The following is a 23,371-nucleotide window of genomic DNA, read 5'->3' as shown; positions in this document are numbered from 1 at the left end:
ATTTATTAAAAATTTTATATTTATATAGATGTAATTACGTATTATATTCTTTGATAATTTAAATAAAATAGGTTAAGTGCAAACAATCATTGGAATTAATTTTTATAATAAAAAGAAAAAAAAAGTAATAAGTAAACTTAATAATTAATAAATTTATAATAATTTACAAATCATAGTATAGTAATTTTTTTAAAAAGTAATATAAATATATTTTCCTTTTCAAATTTTTGTTTTTTGAGCTTAGATTTTTTCTTTTTCTTTAAGATTTTTTTTTTTTATAAGTTTAAAATTTTAAATTTTCTTTTTATTTTCAGCGCATTTTTAAAACGCCTTAAGCTGTTAAAACAAACTGCCGTGGTCAAGTTGTAAAGACAAATTATTTTTGAGCGTGGTCAGAAAGGCGTTCGATTGCATTTCTTTAGGTTTTTATTATGATACTGCTTAAATTTTTTTTCTTTTGTCAGTTATTAAGACCTTATTTAAGTACGAATGATAGTCAACAAGAACAACATGACTTTTGTCAGCAAGAACAACATGACTTTTGTCAACAAGAACAACATGACTTTTGTCAGTTATTAAGACCTTATTTAAGTACGAATAATAGTCAACAAGAACAACATGACAAAAATAACTCAATTATTAATATTAACAACTACAACTGCTTTTACAATAATAGAACAAATAAACAAGGTGGAGGTGTCGCAATTTTTACAAAATTTGATATAATTGCTTATGAAGTATCGGTTTCACCTTTATATAAAGAAGTTGAACAAATATGGTGTAGCATTGTACTTCATAAAACAAAAATATTAGTTGGATGTATATACAGATTACCAAACAGTACTGACTTAATAAATGATTCAATTAATGAATTAATAAAATCTGCAAAAAAGGAAGTAATGAATGGAATATACTCAAATGTAATGATCGTTGGTGATTTTAATTACCCAAATATTATTTGGAATGAAGACGGAACTATCGAGCTAAAACAAAACTGCCAAACAAGCAGAGCATTTATTAATAATTTGCAAAACAATTATTTACTTCAAATGGTTAGCAAGCCAACTTTTCAAATGGCTATTGATAAACCAACAAATCTATTAGATTTAATAATATGTGACAATCTAGATTTAGTATTCAACACTGAATATGATGCTCTGCTTGGTCAAATTACTAAAAGTCATTACATTTTAAAATGGGAAACTAACATACTCAATTCATGTGAGAAAAAGTTCAACAATAAAAGATTTAATTTTCAAAAAGGAAAATACCAAGAAATGAATATCATGTTTTATAAAGTAAATTGGGATGAAATATTTGATAAAATGAATACAAACCAATGTTATAAATACTTTTTAAAAATTTATGAAAAAGTTTGCAAACAATATATTCCTCACCACTTCAAACCCACTAGTTCTATCCAAAATCCATGCATCAACAAAAAAAATCAAGAATCTAATTAGAAAAAAACGTAGTCTATGGTGCAGAGTGTCAAACTTTAAAAATACAAACCTAAATAATGAATACAAACTAGTTAATAAAATGATTAAAAAACAAATTAAAAAATCTTCTTTTGATTATGAAATAAACTTAGCAAAAGATATAAAACATAACCCAAAACTCTTCTATGCATATGCACAAAGAAAAAATCAAACACATACAAAACTACTAGCACTTAAAACTAGTGACAATAAAATAATAACCCATAAAAAGTCATTGCTAATCTACAAAATTCTAGTTTCCAATCAGTATTTGTCAAAGAAAATCAAGATCGACCACATTTCATCAATAAAACAATGCAATTATTTGAATGTGACTAGGACCAAGAACTAAAAGAAGATATTGTACATAATTATTTATTAGAACTTAATAAAAACAAGTCACTTGGTTGTGATAACATTCGTCCCTATGTGCTAAAGAATTGTACAGAGCGATTATCCAAACCTTTGTCTTTAATATTCAAGAAGTCGATTCATTCAGGAGAGCTGCCAGAATTATGGAAATCTGCTAACACTACACCACTTTTTAAAAAAGGAGACAAGAAAGATCCGCTCAACTACAAACCTATCTCTTTAACATCGATACCATGTAAGATAATAGAGAAAATAATTAGAAAAAAGCTGATAATTTATATAACAGAAAACAATCTGTTAACGCCTCAACAACATGGTTTTGTACAAAATAAAGGATGCCTAACAAACCTATTAGAAACTTTCGATATTATTACAACTGAAATTGAAGATTTCAATTGTAATAATATCGAAAGTTGATATATAGTTATCCAGTTGATATATTGTTCCTAGATTTTGCAAAGGCGTTCGATAAGGTGCCCCACCATCAACTTATATATAAAATTTTTAGCTATGAAATAAAAGGCAATATTTTAAATTGGATTGATTCTTTTTTAAAAAACAGAAAACAGTGGTAATGGGTGAAGCTGTATCAGATTGGTGCGAGGTTTATAGCGGTGTGCCACAGGGTTCTGTATTGGGTCCTCTTCTCTTTCTGTTATATATCAATGATCTTCCCCAATGTATCTCTTCAATAACAAAACTATACGCTAATGATACTAAAATCATATTTGTTATAAAAAAACATAATGATCTAACTAATATGCAAAAAGACATTGATTTGTTAACTGAATGGTCAAATGTATGGTTATTGGATTTTAACATAAGCAAATGCAGTGTTATGCACATTGGAAGAAAAAATATTAACATTAACTACACTATGATACACGACAATTAAAGTTTTATTCTAAAAACGACAACAAAAGAATTAGACTTAGGTGTAATAGTTTTATTCAATATGAAATGAAATCATCAGGTTCAAGCAGCTACAAATAAAGCACAAAGAATCTTATGTTTAATAAGAAAAAGCTTTACTTATCTTAATACTGAAATGGTAAGGCAATTATACACATCGCTGGTTAGACCACACCTGGAATTCGCAGTTCCAGTGTGGAGTCCAGGTAATAAAAACGATATCAATTACCTAGAAAAAATTCAAAGACGAGCAACAAAGCTAGCATCTGAATTAAAGCATCTAAGTTATACTGAAAGATTGGCAAAGTTGGGTCTCACAAGTCTGGAAGCAAGACGTACAAGAGGTGATCTTATTGAGTTTTTCAAAATAACAACTGGGATTGATAAGATATTGTGGTATAAAGAGCTTTATAAAGCTTCTTCCCAAAGTCTAAGTCATTAAATGAAATTTGAAAGAAAATTTGCAAAAACAACCCTGAGACACAATTTTTTTACGAACAGAGTGATACCTCATTGGAATGCTTTACCTGAAAAAGTGGTTTCTGCAATGACAGTAAATTCTTTTAAAGCTAGACTAGATAAACAGTTGTTAACGGCTGTTAAAGTATAAATTTTAAACTTTATGCTCCGCGACAATAGTTGTTACAGCAGCTTGTATTACTATTACTATTACAACAACAACGACATTATATTAACGAGTAAATATCATAAATTAGATCTTAAATGTTTTTTAAAAAAATCTTTAAATTTTTAAATATCATTAATTGGTTCTCAAATTCTCACTGAGAATTCAATTCTCACTCGTGAAATACTCACTCTCGTATAGCCTAATTAAAATAAGAAGAGCGACCTTGTAATCGACACAATTCAAAAAAGGACTAGTACAAGAAAATAAACAAAAATTAAAAAAAGAAACAAACAAAAAATGAAATAAATAAAACAAAAAATAAAAACAAAACAAAAATTTTGCATTAAAAGTTTGAACTCTTTATCCTACTCTTTGTGATAACCTTGTAGATTAGCTATGAGCCTGTAATAATAAAGTAAACCATTCGGAAAATATAGATGTAATCTTATTATTAATGCAATATTTTCAATTTTAACGTAGTTAGAAAAATCTAATATTCAGACAAACGAAAAATAGTCAACTGTTAGTTATTAGTATCATAGCCTCAATTATTGAGAAATAATACTAGAAAATAATTTATTTCAATCTTTAAGACAAATTTCTAATTAAATATGTTAGCTAAACAACTTAAATATGAATTTTTAACTTGTTGCAAAGTACTTTATAGTGCTTCCTTCGTACGACTAAGGCAAATAATGTGTTATGAAATATAAACAAGAAGCTTATCGAAACAAAAGTTTACGCCAGAGACATGAAATTAAGTTGGTAATTATAATTACCAATATTTACTGTAGATGAAACAAAGCTGTTATGCCAGATAATATTTATTATTATGGTGCTGATTAGCTCCTTATTCAAATTTCATACCAAAATATTTGCGTTAGTGTAGTGTAAAAAATAGCCTTATGGTTGAAATGCAAATAAGCTTAATAAGATGTAACTTAGTTGTAAAACATGGTGAATTTATACTTAATTACAAATAAGCTTTTACTTCAGTACTTATTTAACAATTTTTAAATTAATATAGTCTATGTAAGTTCAAAAAAGCATTACATTACACAAAAACTAGCAAATGTAGAACTAAAAAAAAAGTCCTTTTAAAACTTACATATTTATACGTTTTGTTAAAAAATTATAAAAAAAGAAAGAAAAAGAAAACATTAAGCAAACTTCCTTTTTCGATTTTGCGTGGTTGAGGTGAACATTTAAGAGCTATCAAAAAAACGTTTGCAATAAACGTTAAGTAAACGTTCGCTGTTTGTTATTTGACGTACGTATTTAATGTTCAAGAACTGTAAATCGGAGTTCACAAAAGTTGGTTCACATAACATTTGTTACGCGAACCTAACTGAACATTGTGGCAACGTTTATTTTTAATTGTGAATACACAATTTTTAAAAACATTTACAAAACGTTCATAGAACGTGTTCGAACGTTCTCAATGTTCGTCAAACGTACTCGAACGTTTTGTGTCAGCTTAGAAATACTGCAGTTATAAGTTTGAACATTTATTTCTAATGAGTCCTGATTAAAGAAACACAGTGCAAAATGAAAAGCGTTTAATAAGTGATTTTCTATTAACTTATTATTGCATTTATCTTTTAAGAAAATAAAGCATTATGTTTTGTAGAACACATTTAAAATTATTCATATATACAGTATTGGACAAAACATTTGCAACCAACATCGAACAATGCTAAAAAGTGTTCCTAATTTTACATGTCTTAAAAACGAAACGAACTATACTACCACAGCAAACAGTTCAGAAGTCTGGAGTCATAGCATGCCATGACATGAGCAATCAGCTGACAGGTGACAGCACCCAGGCAGAATTTCGTTGACAAGTGCCATTTTGCAGCCAAACAAAACAAGTGCAACTTTTTTAGTTTATTTCATTTTCTTAAGTCTGGTCCATGTCAACGTCACGGAAGTTTTTTAATAATTAAAGGAAGTATCCAGAAGTTTCCGGAAGTTTCCAGAAGCATGCAGAAGCTTCCAGATGTTTCCAGAAGAAGCATCTGGAAGCATCCAGTAGCATCCAGAAATATCCAGAAACATTCAGAAGCATCCAGACGCATTCAGAAGCTTCCAGAAGCATCGATAAGAAGCATCTAGAATCTTTCAGAACAGGTTCATACAGGTTCATTTTACTATATAAGAGACATGTAAATTGACATGTAATTCAGTCAGTATATGGAAGTCAATCAGTCAGTATTATCAAGACAGTTTATCGAAGTGAGTTTTATCAAAGTGTTTTATCAAAGAACATCAATACAAGAAGTGAAATACAAGAAGTGTTTCATTACATCAATACAGTCCACATCCAACCAAGACGTTGTGTTCCACAGAGCATTATTGTATCATCACAAGGTAAATGTAACACGGTAAGCCTTGAGAAGCGTTATTATTAATTTTTTATTATTTTTATGACTTCAAGTGCAAAAATGGCTCCCGACAGTCTTGGATTGGAACTAAGAAAGAAAATTATTGGCGATTACGTAAGTGGAATGTCACAAAAAAGTATTTGTGATAAATATCGCGTGAAAAAATGGACCGTATCAAGACTATGTTCCAAATATTGTTTTACGGGGAAGTTGGCAGCCGATAACAAAGGTGGAAGACCGGATTCTACCACTTCTAGAGAGGATTCTATGATCTTCAGATCCGTCAAGAAGGATCCCTGGATATAATCAGTTTAGATACAAAAGCAATAAAAGCTGCCTGTATCGGACCGAACAATCAGACGACGTGCTGTTAAAGCCGGATTGTTTTCTCGACGCCCTGCAAAGAAACCGCTGATTTCACTAAAAAACCAGAAGAAAAGACTCCTGTTTGCTACATCTCATATTGACTGGAATGTGCAGAAATGGCGAACTGTCCTGTTCAGTGATGAATCGAAGTTCAACATCAATGGGAGCGATGGCATCTTCAAGTTTTATTCATCACAAAGTTCATTATTTGTACACGAAAATTAATAAATTAATTAAAAGTATTAAAAAAAGTTGACTTCCTTCTGGACAAAACAAGTGCAACTTGACAAAATGTTGACCAAGCTGTATATATATATATATATATATATATATATATATATATATATATATATATATATATATATATATATATATATATATATATATATATACATATATATATATATATATATATATATATATATATATATATATATATATATATATATATATATATATATATATATATATATATATATATATATATATATATATATATATATATATATATATATATATATATATACATACATACATATATGCGCCTTACCCACCCCCTTCACCCTCATAAAAAAAAAAAAGTTAAAATTAAAAAATATTTTATTGATCACGAAATTTATCACGTCAGGTGTAAAGTTCGATTTTTCATTAATATTGCCGAAACTTTATTTCAAGTTCACCTTTCTAGCTTTTTAATTGACTTTGATCAACAAAATTCAAGAATGGTAATCACTTCATGTTTTATTAAAATTATAGCCAGATTAGACAAATGATCTTGACCCATAGTTGATCTCGTATAGTTTTTTGTGAGCTTAAGTTTAATGAATCTTCTTCCACACCTAACAACTGAGGTAAGGAAGATGCAAATAGCAATTGCCGTGATAGGATAAGCATCAGCCAATGAATATTTAAAAATGAGCTGCAAAGTGTTAGTTAGGCTAAATTTTTTAATGTTTTTTTATCACTACAATAGTTTGATACTTAAAACTTGCTAATTCTGACTGAAAATAAGATCAATCTAAATTTGTCTCGTTAATCTAAGAAAATTTTTTTTTTTTGCTAACTCTGACCCTAACCAATCAGATTGGTTCTTTTTTTAAAACAATTAGCTCATTTTGAATTCGAGGAGATAATTAGGACGTTGTGGTTTTCTTTGCATTACCAGATGCAATGTGTTCAGCCACTATAGGATCAAACCAATTAGATTCAGAAAAATTGCACCGTTTTGTTGATCGATGAATTCTGTTGTGTCCAGAAGGGCGACATTTTTTTGCACAGAGCAAAATTGCATCAAAAATCACTTTCAAGATGTCTGACCACTTTTTTATCTCTCCATTGATAACTCTCTGCAGGTCAGAATCTATGTCTTTCCATCTTTATATTTTTAATGAATTTTTCAATCAGAATAGCACTTTTGGTGTTTATTGTTGTTTATGAATTCTAGGGATTAGTTTTTTACAGTCACAAAATCCTATCGAAATTTTCACAAAATTTTCAGAGTCCTTTTGAAATTTCAGAGAAATGTTTTCGTGTTGAAATGATTCAGAGCAAAAACAAATATCGAATCTTTTTTATTACAGTACAGCAACCAATAGCAAACGAATTTAATCACCATTGTTATGAATTTTCTCATACCAATTTGTGCTAAAGTGTTGCATGCTGTTGTCAAAATCACACAGCGTGTATGGAAAACATTATCTTCTTTCTTGTTCTGGCCCATGCTGAATCAAAGAACATGTCTACTTCAGCTCGGTCCAAAAAGCCAGAATTTCCATCTTACCCTGGTGATTATTAATCATTTGTTCAAAATTCTTCTAGACTATTGGATGATGAAAATCTCCCTTCAATTAGTTCTAAATAATGATCTGAACTTAAGTCATTAATTTGAGCTGTTTAAAAAACTTTATCTGTTGAATTGTAACTTCAATTAACTTCAACGCAAATATCATCTTAAATTGTTTGTTTTTCGACTGCAAAGTTTGTTACCAACCACCTCTTAAAACAATTTTCATCACTCTCTAGGCGCTGTTTTCTTTGCTTTATAAATTCAGCGCCAAATAATTTTTGGTGCAATTCATTATTGAATCTTAATGTTCACAATTTATCAACTATACTTTAACTAAGTTTTGAAAATAATGATGCGTTTTTTGCAATCTAAAAAATCATGCTAATGCAATGTGTTTTTTCCTTTTTTTTAGCGATTCTTTTTTTTAATGATTTTGTAAAAATATTATAACGTTATTGTCTGTGATGGGACTGCATACATAGCCTCAAAGTATAATAAATATATATAAAATTAGTATTGAATGTTCTCCATTAAAAGAAGATATGTTTAAAAAAAAATATCAACTATGTTATTGCTAAAGAGCGCTCTTCTGTTCAATAAGTGAGCTTTTAAAATTAAATCTTATTTTAGATTTTTTTAATCTTAAGACTTATCCAATTAGCCGAAGTCAATTTTATGCCATTAACTAATAATTTTTTTTCACATCTTATGCATCATTAGGCATTAGTGTGTGTTATTTTTAATTCCTCCCATGAAAATCCGATAGGAGAGAGATCTTTTGATTGGGGAGACTAGATCATTCTATTTAATACGTAATCATACTTGAACTCAGTCGAATAACTTATACAATCTTCTCAAGAACATGTTTTGAATTCAAGCTTCAAGTCATATTGTGCTAAAAAACTAAATGGCTACCCATTAACCTAACTCTTCAAAGGTATAGCATGACTTTTTAAGCGTCCAAGTAAACTACTTTTGTCGTTACTCCCTCTATTTTTACTAAGTCACCTGTTGTACTCCAGCTAAAATAACCCCATACCTTAACACTACACCTACTATGTTTTGCAGTCGATAATACGCACTATTTTATCATACATTCAACGATTTTTTTTTCTCAGACAAACAACCTTTTCTTGAACAAAAAGATATAAAACTTCAACACGTCGGGCCACGTTTACAGTTTTCGTTGATGATCCATTTTTTGTGTAGTTTTGCCAACTTTAGCATTTTTATTATTCTTACGAATTTTATCAAAGCATATATATACACACACTCACATATATATATATATATATATATATATATATATATATATATATATATATATATATATATATATATATATATATACGCAGCGCCGGTTTTTTTTTCTACGGCGCCCCTAGCTCAATTTAACCCCATTCAAAAAAAAAGCAAAGGGTAAAATAACCAATTAGTTTTCCCCCTTTATATTCGGCGCCCTGGACCATCGCCAACCAGGCCCTACCCTAACGCCGCCACTGTATATATGTATATGTATATATATGTATATACACACACACATATATATACACGCACATATGTATATATATACACACACATAAATATATATATATATATAAATATATATATATATATATATATATATATATATATATATATATATATATATATATATATATATATATATATATATATATATATATATATATATATATACACACACATCTTTATATATATATATATATATATATATATATATATATATATATATATATATAAATATATATATATATATATATATATATATATATATATATATAAATATATATATATATATATATGTGTGTGTGTGTGTGTGTGTGTGTGTGTGTGTGTGTGTGTGTGTGTATTAATATATATGTTATTATAGCAATATTCTACAATAGAAGTTTAACTTCTTTGAGCCAAGCGTCTAACGACAACCGGCTAAAGAAGACCAACTCGGAAGAGAACGAGTTCATTTGTCACAATTGTTTTTAAACTCGTTGACCGAGTTAGCGGCAACTATTGAAGTAGGCAAAGTATTCCATGTTGGTATTACTCGATTTTTGAAGAAATTGTGTATTTGACTGTTTTAGGTAACTTCTCGTTCAATTTTATGCTTTGCGCTACGAAGACTACCTGCTACTATGTTACTACCTGCAGGACCATCACATGTGGAGAAGTCGCTCGTCTAAATTCTTAATGCCAGTTGACTTTGTTGAAGTTTTTATAAATTAAAAAAAAATTGAATTAGATCACATCCTAATCTACGTTCAGCTAATGAGCTAAGACAAAGATTTACCAGACGTGATTTGTAGTTCATGTTGCGCTATTGCGGAATAAGTTTAGTTGCCCTACGTTGAACTGATTCTAACTTTTTAATATCCTTTTGTAAGAAAGGACTCCAACTGGTGCACAGTACTCTAATATTAACCGCACATACGCTGTATAAAGCTTGATGAACATACTTGAATTCCATTTTTTACAAGTTCTTTTGAGTATCCTAAGTTCAGAGTTTTCTTTAAGAGTAGCTTGACTATTCTGTTTAGACCATTTGAGTTTATTATTAACTAGGATATCCAATGATCTTACGACAGATACAACTTCAAGAGAAATGCGACTACCATTTGCGTCTAACATTTTCAGGAAGATGTCAAGTTCTGAGGAACCTATGACCAATCCTTGAGGAACACCACTCAGGACATCCATCCATTCAGAGAAGAAATTGCCAAAAACAAAACGTTGTTTTCTACAGTTAAGAAAGTTCTTGAGCCAATCGAGAATTTTATTGCAAAAACCATAGCCAGCCAACTCGAGATGAAGCAAAACATGCGACACACGATCAAAAGCTTTAGCAAAGTCTAGCAAAATAAGCAATGCTGCACAATCATCACTTAAAGTTTCGGTAATTATACTCATCACTTCAAGAAGATTTTTAATGCACGATCTATATCTGACAAAACCATTATGATGCAAAGATACATACATACATAATTTTATACATCCCTTATAAATTTTATTTTATAATCTTTATAATATCTTAATATTTTTATGAGCCAATCATCCTCACTTTAACATTAGACCAAATCAAATTCCAAAGTGAAAGCCAATTATTTCTAATATAACCAAGTATAACAAAAAAAATGTAATCAAAAAATATACTGGAAAAAAGTGTATACTTACCACCAATGAGCCATGACTAAATGGAAACATTGACTAATATAAAGAGATCTTAAAACTAACATTGTTTTTTCGACAACTCAATAAAAAGTACAATTTTTTACACATCAAATATAATTTAAAGAAAAAAAAAGTTTGAAACTGCTTTTAAATTGTAAGCTAGAAAAATCTTAAAAAATAAAGAGGTGAGCTGTAAACAAAAGCTTAATAAAATATAAAATAAAATCACCGTTTTCCTTTCATAATCACCGTTATCCCTTCATAATCACCGTTATCCCTTCATTATACTTAAAGAAATTTTTCTTTCTATTAAAAAAAAGTTTTGGAACTGTGGAATAATTTTTCTTTTTATTTTTTATAAAATCGTTTTATGAACCACTTATCTCTAAAGAAAACCGATATTATATCTTATTTATGAACAATTCTTTTATCAAGCCGAACAATAGGAGACATCTAAACGAAACCCTGCATAGAATATGACAAATCTCCCCAAAATATGACATTTTTCAAAAACATTTTTCAAAAGTTACTTAGACCCAGCAAGTAATTATAGTTTAAATAAATTCTTTGTGTAAACAAAATATCAGTTAGGAGCAAAGTAATTAAAAAAATCTATTGAAATACTTCAATGGCAAATGATGCGCCATATTTTAATAACTACCCGCATAAGTGTAAATAACAACAGAATGCTTTAATAAAAACCATGGGTTGTTACGAAGTTTGAAAAAAAATAAATGAATGAAAAAGTATTACTACATAACTAAAAACTTTATGAAAACCAAGAAGTAAAAGTCAAGAACAAAATTTATTAATAATTATATAAAATGTTATTTGAAATTAACCAAAATTTGTATTTTTCAAATAATATTTAATAGAACAAATTTTCAGTTTTATAATTATTTATTGTTTTTATCATTTTTTTGATACCAAAAACCTTCAAAGTAAAATGCACACTAACATAAAATACTTGAATCATTCAACCAATGTTTAAACTATGATGAAAATAAGTTCAATTTTCAGTTTATGATTCTTGTGATCTCTAGACCCAGAGAGCTTTGATTAATTTGGCAAACATTTCACATTTTTTAGTTTTTATTTTCCTAGGCATGATTGAGTTTAATTATTTATAACCAAATTGAATTGAAAAAGATCTTTTATTTAGTTTCTTATAGCATCAGTTTATTTTTTTGTCTCATCTGATTCTCTATCTTACTTTTTATCATGGTAAAATGGATTTACATTACTCATACGACTAGCCTGAGCCAATTGCATTGCCAGGAATGTCACACACACAGGAGCAATTGTCAAGGAACGTAACACACATACACACACACACCCCTAAAGCAGCATTTATTTAAAAAAATAAAACCACCACAGCTAAGTTTCAAGGAACTCTTGAACAAATTGTGTCTGTTGCAATGATATCATAAAAACGGTTAGTGCTTTCACTGGGATGGTGTTACCAAATTTATTTGTTATTACTGCTGGTTTTTTATTAGTTATCCAATCAGCACAATTTTGTTCACCCAGCGCACTTTTTTCATCCAGTATATTAGGCCGTATATTTAAGTTGAATACGGTTAGCTGCTCATTCAGCCAATATTTGCATCATATTTTTTAAGTTTGGTATTACGTTTGGTAATTGTTAATAGCAAGTTTTAGGCGTTACGTCATACGCGGCTAGGTTGGCATTACATTAGCACTTACAATATGGTGAAAAATAACGTTATGCTAAGCTACCTGTATCGTTGGGTGGATCGTATTTTCCGTTATTTGGTGTAACTGCATTGGTTTTGCTGATGGGCTAACTAGTAATAGTAATGGATGACCCAATTGCGAATTAAATGCACTTACGCTAACTAACACAAAGTACAGTTGGTACAACGGCATATTAAATGCTGTTTGCTGACTCAAGTAAGTTGAAGTTGACCAAACGATACTAGCCTGAGATAATGTTTCCAGAAAGTAATTGTAATCTCGTTGGATTACTACTACTATATAAGTAATAATAACAGTTTATATCCATTCATCAATGAGTTTGTTAAAAGGTACTTGTGCTATTCAACAAGGATCTATTCTCAAGCATCATACTTTTTCTCGAATATATTAAGGATCTCTGTAATGTATGGAGATTAAAGACAATCATGTCTACAGACAATACAAATCTATTCTTCATGTTAAAACAGAAGCTGTACATGAACTTGTAATATCGATAGCCAATTGTACATCAATAACTGGAAAAGGAAAAAAAACTAAAAATGTAGAACTATATAAAAAAAATTCTAAAAGGGTTCATTCCCGCAAGGCTTAATTACAAAGGTATGAAACTACTAATGTATGAAACTACAAATTTTTTTTTTTTGTTGTAATTCACCTCCCCAATGCCATGAAGGCCACAACAGATGAGGAGGCTACTTATAACCCTCTCCCAACTCGATAACTCCGAAACATGAACCTTGACAAACAAGGCCGCTGCGCGAAGAAACAAGTTGAGCCCGGTACAGGGACGTGGTGGGAATCAAACTAGGAACCTCTCGCTTATGAAGCGAGCGCTCTACCACTACACCACTACCGCATGTATGTACTACAAATGTATGAAACAAGTATGAAACTGAAAAAACTCAAAACAAAAACAAATGAAACTGCACCCAACAAACTGAGCAAAAAGAAAATAGTGTTGTAAATTTACAAAAAGCTTATTATTTATCAAAATCATTCAATTTTACCCATGACTTTATCAAAACTATATTTAAGACATTGAAAGTGTCTTTAAAAATGCTGAGAGCTCACGGTCAAATCAGGTCAGGCAGCTCGCCAAGACAAGATTGTCTAGCTTTTACATAAAAAAATACTTATAAAAATAATACTTTTTCCTTCATAAAAACCTGAAACAACAATCCTAGTTAAGTATGTTTTAAAAGAGCTTTTTACTGCTTGTCATTTACTCATCCCAATGCCAATATCTAGGTGTGTATATATGACCTAACCCAATCCCTAACAAATTGAGTTTGCCCACCTGCTCTGGCAACATAAAATGTGACTCATCTTAGATGATTACCTACAATTAGTACATAACTGGGTTAATATTAGTTAAGTGTCTTGTAAAATCCTTACCTAAAAAGCAAAACACAGATCTTTAATTCTCCCTAAAATTAACATAAGTGTTGTCCTTGTAGGAAAAACAACAGCACTTTAATGATGTTTACAGCGCTAAGTGTTGTTTCTAACAGTTTAGTGAATTAAACAGAGTATTGTTCCTAACAGTTTATTAAATATTTTATTAGCTATTGGTGAAATGATAAAATGCTCACTTTTAATTATTAATGATCTTCTGATTGTGTTCAAGTAATCCATAAATGGCAAACTGTTTAGTGGAGCAGACAAAATGAGTTTAGACATAATGAGTCACTGAAAAAAAGGCGTAATGATGCCATGCTTTTTAATGATGCCAGCAAAAGTCACATCATATGCTCACTCATTATTTTGACATAAATTTGTACAAATTGTAGCATTCCTATCCACCACCTGTAGGCATCTACTACATCCCTGGTAGTGCTGTGCTCAACTTGCTTCGTTGTGTAGCAGCATTGTTTGTCAAGGTTTGTGTTTCGGAGTAATAGAGTTGAGAGAGGGTTGTAACCATAATTAAATTACCCTCCTTGACCATAGTGACATTCTTGACCTTAGGGAGATTTGACATAAAAAAAAATTTTTACCCACACTCAGAAAACTATGTTACAAGAAAAAAAAATGAAATTTATAAACGCTGGTAAAAAAGGGGATTGTTGAGACATAATCTAATCTTTTCAAAAAGAATATGGATTAAATTGGCAAGATCATACAATTAGAAAGAATAATATCTGAGAAATAAAAATATGGATAAATGAAAAATTCTACCAACACAAGTAAAACTAACATGTGAATTATTTTGTAAAAAACACTCAACTTACATACACAAAAAAGACATACACAAAAAAAAGCTGCGGTAGTGGAGTAACTCCTTGAATAACTTTCTGCAGTTACAAGGTGGACAAAAAGAATCTCTTTTAGAGTTTTTGCATAACAAAATCTCTGAGAGAGTGACAAATTATTTAAAATATGTTCTTAATTAAACTTTAAATGGGAAAATTCTTTTATGTAACATAAAAACTCTTTTTAGGTATTTTGAATGAACACAGATCACTTGAAATTCTTTTAACTTTTCCAAAAATTTCTGAGTGTATTTTGCTATTGATTTGTGAAAAATTTTAATTTTTTTGAAAAATAATTCTTTTTTTCACAAATTATTAGCAAAAAACACTTTGAAATTTTTGGAAATTTTAAAGAATATTTACGTGAATTTCTGATATTTACTTAACTTTAAATAATTTTAATGGAAGATTTACAGCATTTAGTGAAATGCTGAAATCCAGAACTTTTCAATAAAAAGTGTGTAAATAATGTGATGAAATAGGGTAAGGAGCCCAAAGGGTTCAGTACATACATTGATTTTGGAACAAGATAATAAAAAGTAGTATTATATCAACAGAGAGTTTGGATTGAGCAGCAATATGGTCAGGGTTAGTACAAAATTTTTTAATTTTCCCTTTTACTTCAGACAAAGGAAGTATTATTTACAATAAACATGTTTTAGTTAAATGTTAATCTGTTTTATAAAAATTATTATATTTTTTTCAAGTAATCATTTCTTTCTTTAATTATGAATTTTTAATTTATTCATATAGATACATATAGAGAGGCTGAATCTACCAACAGGTGTAAAATATCAGAGTATTAACAGTTTAATGTTGCCCATGGAATAAGTCCCTGTTAATTTTGATGTGCCACACAAGAAGTCCTAAGTGCTCCAAAAATTCTTATTGGTTGTAAGCTGAAAGATAGCAGAAACCAAATAATTTACTTATAAAAAAAACGTTGTTTCATATTTTACCTTAGCATGTAAAAAGTTGGTTACCTAGCATGGAAAATGTTTAGAATTGAACGTAATGATAAACTCAGCTGTTGCTTAATTTTATGAAGTATGCTCATAGAAAACAAAGAATCAAGAAAATGCTTCACAACTGTGCTAGCCTTTGCTAAAAGATAATTCACACCTCTTTGTTGTTTGAAAATCAACTTAATTATACAAATTTGAAGACTTAAGATAACACACACCTAAAATATATAATTATATATTTTAGTTTTAGGTGATTGGAGATCATTTAGACTTCTTTGCTTTTTAGATGCCTCAAGAAGACCTAATATTTTTATCACAGAGCGCTGCCGAAAGCATTTAACCAGGAATTTCACACCTACTTCCTTACCAATGGTGCTTATTAGGCCAGAACATGTATCAAACCAAAAGATTTCAAGATTCAACAACTGCATTATATATATATATATATATATATATATATATATATATATATATATATATATATATATATATATATATATATATATATATCAGGCCTTGTTAAGAAGCGTTACGCGACTCGCATTTTGCCTGCGATAAGGCAAAATGCGATTTGCCTACACAGCAGTTTTGCGCTACGCAAAAAATGTTATCTTTTAAATTATCTTTTGCGCTATGCAAAATCTTTTAGAATATTTAAATTATCTCTTGATTGTCGTTAACGTTTATTCAGAAGAAATAAAGTCGTAAGTAAAAGCATTTAACCGCTACTGTAAAGTAATGGATTTTTTTGTTAAAGAAACAGTTTGTTTCATAATTTTGGTTGTTGTTGTTAAAAATTAGTTAAAAAAAAAAGTGTTTTAAGTTTTATCTTAAGGAATTAAATATATAAATTCCTTTTAAGTATAAAAATTATTTTTAGTCATAATAGTTTATAAAATGCACGATTTATTTTGATGTAAATATTTTATAAATAAGATATTTTGTTTATTGTTAATTCAATAACGTAAGGTTTTAATGACGTTCGTTTTATTTATGAAAATAAATTATGATCACGAATATGTTATCGGTAACTGATAAATAACAAAAAAAAACTCTTTATTGTTTAAAAACATTATTAAAAAGAGTTTACAAATTAAATAAGAAAAAGTTTATTAACAGTTAATAAAATAACCAAAAACCAACTGTAAAATCATAAGAAAATAAGCAAACATTATTTTACGTTTCATGAAAAAAATATTTTTTTCAAAATAAAATTTAGGTCATATTTGAAAAAAATAATAAAAATGATTTTTTAAATAAGAACTTAGATTTTATTTGTTACTTTTGTTATAGTGAGAAAAAAACAAACTGTATGATTTTTAACGCGTTCATAAAATAGCTTTAATTACAACGCGGTACTTGAAAAGACGCTAGTGACGCAACTTCTAACGATATGTTTGAGTTACTTTAAAATGCGTTACGCGTTTTCGCTACGAAGCGAAATCTGCAACAAGGCCTGATATATATAGATATATATATATATATATATATATATATATATATATATATATGTATATATATACATACATATATATATATATATATATATATATATATATATATATATATATATATATATATATATATATATATATATATATATATATGTATATATATATATATATATATATATATATATATATATATATATATATATATATATATATATATATATATATATATATATATATATATATATATATATATATATATATATGTATACATACATATATGCGAACTGCATGAACCTAAAATTATAATAATTCCCATTTTATACATAAGTCAGTTTTATCAGATTTATTTACAAAATATCTTTTTTTTTGGCTTTTTATCAAAATTTTCGCATAAGTTTCATTACAATGATTTTGTTTGAGGGGAGTTTAAATCCTGTTTGTAACTTAAAAAACTCTTAAGAAACTTTCAGTTCTAAATTCTAACAATAAAGGCTTGAATGAAACTTTACGCAGTTAAAATTCGTTACATTATTAAAATAAAATTTAATTTAATATTGAAATAAAATTTACACATGAAAAAAGTTCAAGTTTTTAAATTTTTTTTCACTTTAATTTTAATAAAAAAAAAAAAACAGTATAAAAAGTCATTTAAATAAACAGCTGTTTGCTGTTATTGATTTTTCTTAAAAAACAAATAATTTTTCAAAATTAAGCTGTGAATTATGATAACTTTAATTGATTTTCTGTAAGAATGGAGGCATTACATACTTAATTTCTCATAAAAATGTGAGAAATTTTTTTGTTTTATTTTTTGTGGCCTTTCTAATATGGAAAATGTTGAGTTCCTCCTTAATAGTATATCCACTATAACTAAATATAAAGGTAAATTTAGAACATAATTGAGAGTGGTAAAAATATTCAGAAAACATTCTAGCATTAACCATTAGGATCATTTTTACTATAAGATCATTCTTACTTCTCCGCAAATGAAAAATCAGTTATGTGCAACTCCATGTGAAATCAACCAGGTCATACAATCAGAAGTCTTAGATTTTGCTGATTTTTACACCACTCAAAAATTTTAATAAGTTATAAACATTTCCAAAATTTTGTTATCTAACTCTAACCGGTTTCAAAGATATGATTATTCAAACTTTGCGTTGAAACAACATAAATCCGCCATTTTTAAAAATGGTTTTGGTCTTTGTTTTTGTTCTATGTGCAACAAAAAGCTGAAAATGCGTACATTTACATATTTTGAGGCAAGGAATCCAATATAACAAGTTAAAATATTTAAAAATAAACATAAAACTCTAATTTTGAACTCTATTGCAATTTTACTGGGGCGTTTTTAATTACCAAAATCTAGCTTGATTTTTTTTTTTAGATGTCACCCTGAATAAAATTAGTATAGTTCATAACTCCTGTTTTATAAGTAACAAATTTAAATATATTTGACCATATTTTTTTAAGTAGGTGGTTTATATATGTTATGATATTCTAATGATTATTACATTCTGACTTTGAATTTTCTTATAAATAATAATGCAAAAATATTAAAAAATATGAATTACCTTTTAGGCTCAATTTTATAAACTATTAAATGTCAAACTAAATTAAATAATAAAGCTTCATCATATAAAACATGTTGTGGCACATATAATGTTGAAAGTGATAAAATAATGAAATGCAGAAAGTGAAGGTAAACAACTTTATTAAATATTGATATTTTTTACCAATAATTATCTTAAACAATAGTTGGCCACTAGTCAATAAAAACAACAACTGTTTATTATTCATTAAAATTAACTTAGAAAATCAAAACTTGTTAAGTATAGTAAATAAAATTTTGAAATTTACTCATTAAAATTTATGTAATAATAATGTACATTTGACAATGTTTTTTATTAATGTTTTAGAAAAGACCAAAATCCATTTCATTGTGATAACTCTAACTAAATTATTCAAGATAAAGGTAAAATTTCAATAAATATCTAAAATTTAGGATTGGATTTTATAAAATCACCAAGAAAACAAAGTCAGCAACAACTAAAGGAATAGTTTGATATGGTCAAAGCTAATCCAGTGTTAGTACTTTCAAGTTACTCTTACTTAGGTGCTTAATACAATGTGGGGTGGGAATAAAAGGACGGGAACTTTTATCCAGATGTAATAAATGAGAGGGTGGGTGGGGGATTGGGAAAGGAAAAAGGAGGGATGGGGAGGTAGTCCTAACAGTAATAACATGAGTGGGAATTTATTTTTTCTCCTATAAGTGAATTTTTAATTTTTAGGATCTGAATCTGTCTCAAAAAATTAAAAAAAAATAACCGAAATTTTTTAAACTATTCAGAACAACATGTGTGAACTGGTTTGTAGCGTTTTTAATGATTGTCTAAATTATCACTATTTTTTTTTTTTACTACACGCTTTACTATAGTGTCTTTGTTTTGTTCTGAACATCTGTTCAATATATACTTTTATTCTTTTTATCTTTTCCCCCTTCCTAATTTTTTCCTTATTTCACTTGGGCTTGACAGCTCGGTCTATTCATTTGATGCATATTTTAGCATTTTTTTAAATACGTTTACTTATTTATTTTTAAGATAAAATATCTTTTGTATTATGCTGTATTTTTGTATATATATTTACTCTTCTTTTCCACAAATATTGTTAGATTAACGTTTTGGTAAAATATGTTTAGTTTAAAGTTATGATTCAACTATACAATATTTTGAAAGAGCCAACTGTCTATGCTATTAAAAAGCCGGCTCTTTCATCGCACGACTATTGATTCTTTAAATACATAGAATCTAGGCATTAGTCAAATGTAATACATTTAGGTTAAAAATTTGATCAAAAATTTTAATTACAAGGCCTTCAAGGCAAATAAACAGTCCGATGAAGAGAGCAAGAACTGTTTGGTGTACATCCTGACGAGAAAAGCAACTTTTTAGAAAACTGAGTTAAATTTTTCCCTAATATTTCTGTTTAAACTTTCTTAAACAATAAGAAAATTATTGAATTTTTTAAATAAGTATTCAAATATCAAAAGATCAAAGTTTTTAATTTTTTTAAATTTAAATAATTATAAATAATTTACTTTTGTTTCAAACTTCATAATATTTTGTCAAAACTTTATTAATATATTCACTGACATGTTACTAATCAAATTTTTAAGATAAACGACTATCTTTGTGTCTTCGCAAGTATCAACTAAAAAGCGAAAAAGGTCCACAATTTCAGTAAAAGAAAAGACCGTTAAAAGTCTTTTCTATTTTTTTATTCAGCATTCATTTCCTTTATAAGGGAAGTGAATGCTGGCAACCAGTTCATCAATAAAACAGCAGTATTGTTTGGAATATCAAGAGCTTATTTAGCAAAAGTGTTTAAAAAGGTTAAGAATACTGAGGATAAGTACGTGCATCACCTAATAGGTAACGAGCGGATTTTTTCTAAACCTCATTAAATTTTCTTAGTTTCGTATCTAAAACTTCTTCAAAATGTAAAACGGTTTGACAAAAAAAATTAAAAAATCGGAACTACCTTTTCAGTACGCAGAGACCCGCTAAAAAATGAGGCGTTGATTTGATGTTGATTCAATGTTTCTCGTCAATATTGATTGCATATTGATTTTTTGTCCAAAATGTTAGCCACTTATCAACGTTGATTTAGTGTTTACAAAAAACGTTGATCGAATGTTGCTTTTCAACGTTTAATCAACAAACATTTATTCTGGTGATTCAACACTGATTTTTATAATAGCCGACGGCATTTTGATATCGCTTTTTAATGCATATATAAAAAAAATATATATCAACAATTTACGAAATATATATATTTAAACAACTTGAAAATGTATACTAAAAAATAGAGTGCTCAATGTTCTTAAAAGAACAGAGCAATTATAAATTAGTAGGAAATCACTTAACAAAATTTTTTTTCATTTAACACTGTGTTTTACCAATAAAAAGACTCATCAGAAATGCTCTCAACAATAAAAAACTCATTACTTCTGATGCGTCTTTTTATTGATGAAACACAGTGTTGAATAAAAAAAAATTTTGGTGAGTGATTTTCTACTAATTTATAATTTATATATATACATTATGTATGTATATATGTAAATATATAAAATATTTGTATATAAGGTTTATACATATTATCAAATCTTTATTTGTTTTGTAAAAAACAGGCTGTAAATAAAAGATTTAGCAAAAAATTTATCGATAGAGCAATTCAAAGCTAACTCAAAAGAATAGTGAAAGAAAGTAGACATTGCGTTAAATAAGAAAGATTTGTATTTAATTTTACACAAAATTTACATTTTTAAACAATTTATTTAGCGTTTGCAGCATTGTTCATTTTTAAAACTTTTCGATTGAGTCGTTTTCCTGATTGCCTTAAAAATTCCGAAATGCCTGAATGACATCCGCAAATTTTTGAATCATGATGTTGTCATGTAATCGCATCTAAATCAAAAATTCAAATCAAATTTGAAAAAAATCAAACTGCAGAAATTATAGCAAATAGTTACATAAATGACTGATTGTGATAAACAAATTATATTTCCTGTAAAAAAAAAATCTAAAAAAATGCATAAAACCATTCTTACCCACTATCATATGATACAGGGTGTATGTTTTAAAATTCATCTTCAATGAACCACCAGAGAAATTAAAACAGGCTCCAGCGTCCCCGCTCATCAACAACTTTCCAAAAGCAAAAGCCGATTTATATGGAGTATTACCTCTACAACGACTAAGAGAACTCGTCTATTATAAAAAAAATAAAAATTACTTAAGGGTCAGAATACATATTATATTCCTTCTATATGAATAAAATTATCTTGATTTCAATACATGGATTTTTAAAATTGGTTCTTGAATCACTTTTCTGATTTGATTCAAAATTTTGAAAATTTGTGGGGGCCTTATGTAATCCTTGATATTAAAATAAAAAGCAACAGTAGTACCTTTTTATGATCACTGATTTCTTGAATTTAAAACACAAATTTTGATTATACTTGCAAACCATCATTTTTTAAAGAATGTCTGTGCATGTGTCATTTTGTAAAATTTGTTATAAATTTGTCAAATATATAGTTCATTGAATAATTTTAAAGTGAATTTAATGCATTTTAATTTATAAATTTTTTGTGTGAAACTAATACCTTGTATGTTTATAGAAATAATAAAATATTTACGCTGGTGTTTTATAATAATAAATCTAAAAAGTGTTTTTTTAAGTTCATTTTTTATAATCTCTAAAGTTTTTTTAATTTTATTTTGAAACTTATATAAGATTGTTTATAATTAAATTTCACCAGATTATTGAAATGTCAATTTTTAAATGGAAAAATTAAAGAAGTGGAAATGATTGCTATAAGTTGGATGAAAAATGATGGGAAATGCTTCTTGCTGTCATTTAAAAGTTCCGCTGCAATTCGTAAAGCTGTCACAACCTTGCAGCCACCAACCTCTGATTGGAAGATATACTCAGCTAGGATTTTATACACTACAGGTTTGCATATTACTATAAAAAAATGTAAAATAATTGAATTAGATACTGAACTGTATGTTTTGACAAGGGCACTGGAGAGGATAAACATGTACTGGTGCCAATTTATTTTGGGCTCCCCTTAACAATATGACTTCTCTCATTTAATTTCACTTATTTTAAATCCAATATTCTAACTGGCATTTGTTTAAGTTATATGTTCTGAATGTCTTTAGAATGTTTAAAGAAGATTTCCAACAATTAAAAAAAGTTTTTTTAATCGTTGACAAAAGCATTTTTATTTTGGAGTCTTTATAAAAAAAGTTTTTTTAACAATGTTTTTAGTTTTTTTTTTTTTAACTTTTGGTGT

At 28.0% G+C, this 23,371-nt stretch overlaps 1 protein-coding gene across 1 annotated transcript in view; it reads right to left on the bottom strand.

The window, feature by feature from the left end:
- Nucleotides 1-11,328, bottom strand: part of hywnt2 (secreted signaling factor Wnt2) — a 58,705-nt gene extending 47,377 nt beyond the window's left edge. The window contains exon 1 of the mRNA XM_065813378.1: nucleotides 11,116-11,328. Coding sequence (XP_065669450.1) covers nucleotides 11,116-11,177 — 62 coding nt within the window. The 5' untranslated portion in view covers nucleotides 11,178-11,328. The remainder of the gene's footprint in view (nucleotides 1-11,115) is intronic.
- Between the last annotated feature and the right edge of the window lie 12,043 nt (nucleotides 11,329-23,371).

Source organism: Hydra vulgaris, chromosome 12 (genome assembly GCF_038396675.1).
Source record: "Hydra vulgaris chromosome 12, alternate assembly HydraT2T_AEP".
NCBI lineage: Eukaryota > Metazoa > Cnidaria > Hydrozoa > Anthoathecata > Hydridae > Hydra > Hydra vulgaris.
Note: the sequence above shows the minus strand (reverse complement) of the source record. Positions and strands in the feature narration are given on the sequence as shown.